The sequence below is a fragment of the Vulpes vulpes genome, chromosome 4, assembly GCF_048418805.1.
Source record: "Vulpes vulpes isolate BD-2025 chromosome 4, VulVul3, whole genome shotgun sequence".
Taxonomy (NCBI): Eukaryota; Metazoa; Chordata; class Mammalia; order Carnivora; family Canidae; genus Vulpes; species Vulpes vulpes.
Window position 1 is genome coordinate 78,623,653 of NC_132783.1, and position 8,667 is coordinate 78,632,319.

Here is an 8,667-nt window from a genome sequence, read left to right on the forward strand (position 1 = left end):
AGATAGTGTTTTTCTTCTGAAATCTTGCCTGTCTCACCAGGTATCACACACTCTGCTCCCAGAATTTATGCAGAGCCACATAATTATCAGTAAAGCTCGTACAGTGAAGATTTACCAAAAACTCCACAGATGAAACCAGTATTAAAGTTACCAAAAAAGTCTTCTCCAACAGAATCTTTTTCCTGTGGCTGTTCTTTTTCACATTCCTCCTCCTTTTTTTTGAAATCCTTTTCCTCGATAGCCTATCATTCACCAGAACACATCCTGCATATCCCTGCCTTAGGCTTTATCATTTCATCAGTTCCTTTACTCCCCACTTGAACTCATACCACATTTCCTTACACATTACAACTTCTGCAACTTTTTTCCAATAGCTTCTAAAACAATAGGTGATAACTTAAAAAGAACTACTCCACTGTATGTTAATTATACTGGAATTAAAATCTTTAAAAATATATTTAATAAATAAACAAAAGAACTACTTATTTGAGTTTTTGGCATTCTTGTTCTTAAAACGCTGAATTCAAAATAAAAAGAAGTCAAAAAATACATTAAAAAAAGAAAAAGAAGGCATTCGTTTATTAGCTCCACAGGCACTCTTAGAACAAATATTAGGGAGCCAAGAGAAAACGCAGGGTCCTGGGACTGTCAGAATCACTGATGAAAGGGGCTTAATTTTATATTATTTCTAAGGAAATCTGCAAATAATTGTATTTTCATGTAGCTTTCTTTAAAATGTGCATAATTGGCATTTCATGTATCTAAAGATTCTTAGTTGCTGATATACTGTCCTCCCAGATTTTTTTTAAAGCAGCTCTTTCCCCCCGGAGAATCTAGGAATAGCCTCTTTTCACACTGAAAACAAAGAGTAAGTTTTATGTCTCTCAATCCATCTTTTCTTGAATAAAGAATTCACTTGACACTTGCAAAATAGAAGTTTTTGTTTTAGACTCTTAATAATGAATGTTTTCCAAACCCAGACTGTTGAACTGAACCCAAGATAAGATATCCAAATTCTATTACGAGCCACTCTGCCCACACTGTAAAACCACAAATAAGTTACTTACCTGCTCTGTACCTCTCTTTCCCATCTGCAAAATGGAAATGAAAACCCATATTCTTTCTGTTTTTCAGGGTATATGTGAATTAAATGGATACAATCTGAAATGCTTCAAATTATATTGAACTTCTCACAGATAAAATACAAATACAATTACAGTATTCGGTGTTATCAAAACAATTAAATATTATAAGTATCCGAAAGATACTTTTAAAGAGCTCTCTAGAGGCTTTGTCTTGTTTTAATTGCCTCATAAAAAGGTAACCTCTGAGATAGGCTTCAGTTGAAGTATTTCCCACTACGGCCACAAGAGGTCCTCGTCCTAGCAATTCAAATCACGTCAGATTTGATGGGCAGAAACCCCACAATCCCCTATATTTATATCAGCTGGCTGAGAAAAAATACAGATCACCTATGTCAAGTTTCCATGGCTAACTATAGAGCAGCAGACAAAACCGGCGAAATCCGGCTTTCTCTGGGTGATCACTGAAGCATGCTGAACACTAAATAGTTTCTGTAAACTACATAGCCACCGTGTTTTGCACCCTGGCCCCCTTCCAGGTTTTTTAATTCCTTCTTGTAACCTTGCCCAGTCTTGTTCAGTATTTATTCTCCTTCCCTATTGACTTGTTTCCTTTCTTTATACTTCTCAAACTTTAAAATTTTGGCTCACACTCTTGCAAGCAAACAAAGGTTAGGGGTAAAGGAGATGGAAAAAAAAAAAAAAGAGAGAGAATAAACCAGACCAGTAGTAGCAATCATCCTGAGGTAATCAAAAGTGTGTCTTTGGCCCCAAAGTCACTCAACTACATATACTGAGAAGCCCCTTGATGTGGAGCCTATGTTAGGAGCCAGCTAGAACATCAGAGGCACAGAAGGGAGGCCTCCAAAAGAAAATATTTCCATCTGTATCAGTAGCCCCTCTTGGAAAATAAGCCCTCCAGGATACAATCAGTTCTTCAACTAGAATAAAATACCTTTTCTTCTTTTCATTAAAATACCTTAAAGAATGAATTTAGCTTTTGCATGAACCATGAGTCCATTTTATTCTATACATGATACCTTAAAATGTTTCAGACAATTTCAGGTTGAGGTTTCAAAAAATTATGTGATTTTCTGAACAGTTATAACACTTTTCAGGATGCGTTTTAAAGCTAAGGATGGGACACCTGGGTGGCTCAGTGGTTGAACGTCTGCCTTCGGCTCAGGGCCTGATCCCTATGTCTCTGCCTATGTCTCTGCCTCTCTCTCTGCATCTCTCATAAGTAAATAAATAAGAATCTTAAAAAAAATAAAATAAAGCTAAGGATAATTTGTCTGTGATACATAAAAGTATCTTATTCAAAAAATGTGTGATAAATAGTTCTGGCACTTTGTCAGGTGTTTTAGATGAAACTAAATGAATCTGCTCCTGTTTCAAAGGTATTTTATGCTGAAAAAAAAAAAAAAAAAAAAAAACATGTTTCCCAACTCTCCCTTCCCACTTACCCTGTAATTAGCTACTAACCACCTCTCCTGTTTCAAAGACAAAAAACAGAAGCCACCTGGGAAGATGCCCCATTGCCTTCTCATCATCAAATCTACAAAACCACAAGCACTGAGTCCCACCTTCTCTGGGTTCCCTCCTACTACAATGTAAGCAGTACCCTTGCTCCTATCAAAGACTAATAATCTCTTCTCTTCTGGATCTCTTCTCCCCTGCCCCCCACAAGAACTCTGCTCCTTCATTATCACTTCATGTACCACATTATCACCCTTTCTCTAATGATCCACACAAAAATATGCCACAAGACCTCTAACTTAAAAATAGCCAACAAAAACATTAGCTTCACTCTAGGGCTCCTCCTAGCTTCTGCTACCTTCATCAAAATACTTCCCAAATAAACTACTTACCGTAATTATCTACATTTTCAACTGTCATTCACTCCATAACCCATTTCTGTCCCCTTCCCTGCCCTGAGGGCTATTTTTAAGTCTACTACCAACTTCTGTGTGGCCAAATCCATACTGTCACCTCAGGGGTATCTCATCCAATCCTACAGCTTTAAAAGAGATCTGTAATAAGATGCCAGGTGGGATTTCTCAATTGTGCAGAATTGGCAACTAAGCTCAAAATAAAAGAGACTTAAGCCATCTGTGTACATTGCATGCTAACGAATTTCCAATATTTGAAGACAGACACCTCATTTAGGGCTAAGACGCAGTTAAGAAAAGAGCTACATGATCTTGGCCTCCTGTCTCTTCTCCTAGCCCTAACACTACAGAAAAAGTCAGGGGATTGAAAAGTTGGAGGAACAAGGCCAACTAGATCTCTCCTCTGGAGAGATACCAGATACAGAGATACCAGAACAGGAGCAGTGAAAAAAATCAATCTTGTCCCGTCCCATTTCTAAGTCTCTTGAGAAAACATCTGGTCAGTGCTGAAGGAAAAGGAGATGAGATTTAAACTGGAATAAAGTACAAGTTTTAAAATGGACTACACCACCTTTAAAGCACTGTACTAAGTGGTAGGAAAATTATGGAACCTACTCAATATGTCAGTCAAGAATGAGAAAGGGAGAAGCAACAGAGCAAAGTGACATCAGAGACTGGAGAAGGCAAATTAGCTCACCAGATATGCCAATCATACATCCATTTGCTAAAGAATTCCAAATTTGTATCCCCAATCTGGACCTCTCTCATGAGCTCCAGAGGTGTACATCCAACAGCCTTCTCCATTTGTTTAGCTAAAAGACATTTCAAACTTATTATGTCCCAAAAACGAGCTTTTGATTATGCCTCTCAAATCTACTTCTGTCATTCATATCCTAGTAATTGGTATCATCTCCTAAATGCTTAAGCCAAAACCTAGGAATCATCATTCATCCATTCTTTTCCCTCACAATCATCAAGAATTCCCACTAATCCTACTAAAGATAACTAAAGTTATCTTTAACATATCCACTTCTCCCTATCTCCTCTGCCCCACTATTTTAAGGCATCTGCAATCTATTCTCCACAAAGTATCTAAATGATCTTTCAGAATACAGCTCAGCTCATGTTATTCTCCTGCTTATTATCATACAATGCCTTCTTACTCATAATAAAATTTAAAAAAATCCAAGTTCTTTGACAAATCTAAAAGGCTCTCCTTGATCTGGCTCCCGGCAACCTCTTCCACTTCCACTTCGACTTTCAGTACTCTCCCCCATTCATTGACTTCAGTTATATATATATTTTTTTTAAAGATTTTATTTATTTATTCATGAGAGACACAGAAAGAGAGGCAGGGACACAGGCAGAGGGAGAGGGAGAAGCAGGGTCCATGCAGGGAGCCCGATGCGGGACTCGATCCCAGGACTCCAGGATCACGCCCTGGGCCGAAGGCAGGGACTAACCCACTGAGCCACCCAGGAATCCCCTATTTTCTATTCATTAAATACCCAAGCTTATTCTCCTTAGGACTGCACTTACTGTTCCTCTGCCTGAAATAATTTCCTCCCAACTATTTATATGTCTGGCTCATTTTCATCCTTCACCTTCTCAGGGAGGTATTACCTGATTACCTTATCTCACTGCCCCCGTCACTTAACACAACCTTGCATATTTATTTGTTTGTTTACTTATTCTGTCTTCACTTGAGAATAAAAGCTAAGGGCAGTGGCATAGTCCCTAATGGTACAGCATTTGCAAATTAATTTAGCATATGCAAATTAACTTAATAAAATGTGAAGCATCAATAGCTATGGGATTTCAAAGGATTGAAAGATGCTCCAGAAGAGGACAATCCAGGAATTTTTCCTGGAGTGAGTTATATTAGTCTTCATGCAGAAATAAAAAATACCAGCAAAATACAAGAACAATGTTTTATTACTTTTATTTATCAAATATCCCTCAAATCCACTGCCCCTCCATCTTTACAGCTACTACACAGCCCCAATAAAAACAAAGCCTCAGGGCACCTGGGTGGCTCAGTTGGTTAAGTGTCTGCCTTCAGCTCAGGTCATGATCCCAGGGTCCTAGGATTTAGGCCCATACTGAGCTCCCTGCTCAGCGGGGAGCCTGCTTCTCCCTTTGACCCTCACTTCATTCATGCTTTCAATCGCTCAGTCCTTATCTCTCTTTCAAATAAATAAAATCTTTAAAATAAATAAATAAGATAAAATATCTCAATTTAACTATTTCAGAACTATCAAAATTGACACATCAACTTCATTGCCTTCATGATAAGAGGGGCAAAAATGAATGTTTTCTCATTAATTTTTCTTACTTAATTTTCTCAGAGTGCCATGTTTCAACTTTGACAGCCCATCTTGCTGTTAGTCAATAACCTTAACAAGCACAGTAATTACAGTCAATCATGTCTGCTTTAGTACATTGATTACTTTGTTATTTCTTTTTCAACTTGTTAATGAAAATTCCCAGCACAGACCTTCTTGGTGACATTTCTTTTATTAATTAACCACCCTATCATCCCTTGAATATATTAATCAACCACAGGATCTAGTATTGATGGTTCTAAGAACAACTTGCTCTTGCAGCTTTGAAAATCACAATCATTTTCAGAGATACAGAACATCTAGAAAGAAATCAACATTTACTGTCATTCAACTTGCCTTTTTGTTTCATATTATTTAAACAGATGTAATTATTGTATGTAACTATTGGTCAAATTATTTAATACAAGAGATGTATTTAAATATACTTAATTTTTACTTGATATAGCTTTTATTTTTTAAAAGATTTATTTATTTATTTTAGAGGGAAAGAAAGTGCATGAGTGGGGGGTGGGGCAGATGGAGAGGGAGAGACAGACAGACTTTGCACTGAGTGTGGAGCCCAATACCAAGCTTGATCTCACAACCCCAAATCATGACCTGAGCCAAAAATCAAGAGTCAGAGACGCTTGACTGAGCCACCCAGGTGCCCCTTTGATACAGCTTTTTTTTTTAATACAGCTTTTAATATGCTAGAGAAATTGTCTTATCTTTGTGAATGTAACATCAAAAGCTAATAGTAAATAATGTAAATAACAAGTAATGTAGCATCTTAGCCTAGAGGCCCTCAACAAGGAACACAGTAATATTGATATCATTTAAAAGGTAGAATCAGGGATCCCTGGGTGGCGCAGCGGTTTGGCGCCTGCCTTTGGCCCAGGGCGCGATCCTGGAGACCTGGGATCGAATCCCACATCAGGCTCCCGGTGCATGGAGCCTGCCTGTGTCTCTGCCTCTCTCTCTCTCTCTCTCTGTGACTATCATAAATAAATAAATAAAAGGTAGAATCATTTCTGGCCTCCTAAGAGTACTAGGTTAAATCTATCTTTGAGGCAAATTGTCTCTTTGTTCTGAAAAAAAAACAATATGGTAAATTTTCTGGTTGTACAAATACACAAAAGCTAGTCTCACCTAAAATGTGAAGAAGAAAATGACTACTGTTTTATACAGAGAAATTCAGCAAGGTATGTCGCTACAGATTTTTATTGCTTCTTAAAGAGAACAGTTTCTTTTCCCTTGATGGATTTATATGGTTCTTAAGCCCATCAGAACTGACACCCTCTTTATAAAATAAGCGTTTTCCATGTCCTTTTTTAATATCCTAAAATGAAATTCATAGTTACTAACTACACATTAACCATCTATATTGAATCTTTAAAAACACATTTTATATAGGAACTTAAGTTCTATACATTATAAGTATTTACATAAATTATATATTTGTATTTCATTACACAAATGCTCAGTCCCACACTGGAACACATGATGAAAATCACTTTTCTCCTTAAGCATAGAATCACTGTGAATGTGATACTTAAAAATGTAAATTGATATGGATGTGTTGTGTTTGTGTTGGTAATTCAAGTATCTACAGCTGCTTTGCAACAGTGACAAGATTTTTCTGAAATGGTGAACAATCCCCCATATAATACAGAACAAAAAAAGAACAATCTTCCTTTGATATACCCAAGCGCAATCTTCCTTAGATATACTCAAGTGTATTCCTAGAAAAATCAGTATATATTAAAACTATGCAAAAAAAGTTAGTATTTAGAAGTTCTACCAGAGTTCGAGGCTTAGAAATTTATAAATGGGACCCACATTAAGTCCAGTGGGATATCTGAAACTTGCTTGGGATGTCAGACAATTCATTTTAGAGGAGAGTTTCACACATTGCAAAATCTGTAAGCTTCTTTGGCTCAAGCCAATTAAATGCCAAATGTGCCGGACACTACATGACAACCAAAACTACCTGCCCTAGGGTGAAGGTGAAGAGATAGGACTTGAGAATCACTGCTGTAAACATTCCATGTTTATAAGAGCCCCAGGGCTGAAATGAAGATAGATAGATAGATAGATGATAGATAGATAGATAGATAGATAGATAGATAGATAGATAGATAATAGATAGAGAGATACATAGATAGATAGATAGATAGATAGATAGATAGATAGATAGATAGATAATAGATAGGAAAGTAAATTTTGTAAAAAGTCCTAACTAAAATGACATTGCACAACTTAGAATGGACTACTATAGTCCCAAACATGGTCTTAAAAAGAATAAGTCAGATTTCTAAAAAATGTATTGAAGACAGTTATGGTAATTGCCTAGAGGAGAGGAGAGAATGGGCAGTACCCACAAGGTCAGACTTTATCCTATAAGTAAGGGAGTGAGGTTTCTGTGAAAATACTGGATATTTCCACTGTTACTTACTCTGGGGAAGAAGTTGAACCTAGGACAGGAATGAGAACTGGAAAGTCAAGTTTTTAGCTGAAAATGCCGGGGAAGGGGAATCCCTTTCTCTGGGAAGTCCATGGTTTGGGAGCCTGGACTCCAGATAGAAAGGAAAAGCCAGACCGTATCCCACAGTGAAAAGACAAGCTGACATGTTCATAACTGTGGTAGACAGAAACAAGGTAGAGAAACACTTTTAAGGATGCCTTAAAAATGACTCAGAACTTGGACCAGAGAATACTGAGCATAGCCCCAGTAATTATTTATCTGTATGTGTTTTTACCGTAATTATTGTGTTATCTTTATCATGCCTCTTTCTGTTAAACTCTGGTTAAAATGCTAGGCTGTGGAAAATTAAGAAAAGCATCTGTTTTCTAATTCAGAGCTTTGCGCAGTGGCAGTATCATAGCCAATGAGGTTTTTCCGAGGCGCGATTATTGCTAATTGTTTTCTAATTCAGATGGAATACTGATCTGGAGAACATGAGCAAAAGCAACAATGCAACACATGATAAAGTGTCTAAGACAGAAAAACATGGCAAGGCTCTTCATAAACAAAATTGAGAGAGTTCTGGGGATGACTCAGATATAGCCAAGAAAGACTTTAAGAGGCTGATTTCTGGCATTAAAACAATGGGGACAAGGTGCGCCTGGCTGGCTCAGTCCCTATAGTGTGCAACTCTTGATCTCGGGCTTTTAAGTTTGAGCCCCCCGTTAGATGTAGAGATTACTTTAAAATAAAATATTTCTTTAAAAGGTGGGGGGAGCTGCCAGGGTAGCTCAGTTGACTGGGCTTTAGACTCTTGATTTTGATACAAAATCAATGCCCAGAAATCAATGGCATTTCTATACACTAACAATGAGACTGAAGAAAGAGAAATTAAGGAGTCAATC

General features: G+C 37.3%; 1 protein-coding gene and 1 pseudogene across 2 annotated transcripts in view; one reads left to right on the plus strand and one right to left on the minus strand.

Annotated features, from left to right (window-relative positions):
• The window catches only part of CTNNA3 (catenin alpha 3), a 1,674,060-nt gene extending 1,672,498 nt beyond the window's left edge, over positions 1 to 1,562 (minus strand). The window contains exon 1 of one of the 2 annotated variants that reach the window (XM_072756138.1): positions 1,068 to 1,562. In XM_072756138.1, the coding sequence (XP_072612239.1) occupies positions 1,068 to 1,116 (49 nt within the window). In that variant the 5' untranslated portion in view covers positions 1,117 to 1,562. The remainder of the gene's footprint in view (positions 1 to 1,067) is intronic. The other variant, XM_072756135.1, reaches the window with a different exon arrangement.
• Positions 1,563 to 8,157: 6,595 nt separating this feature from the next.
• LOC112928906 (U4 spliceosomal RNA) lies at positions 8,158 to 8,277 on the plus strand (annotated as a pseudogene).
• The last annotated feature ends 390 nt before the right edge of the window (positions 8,278 to 8,667 follow it).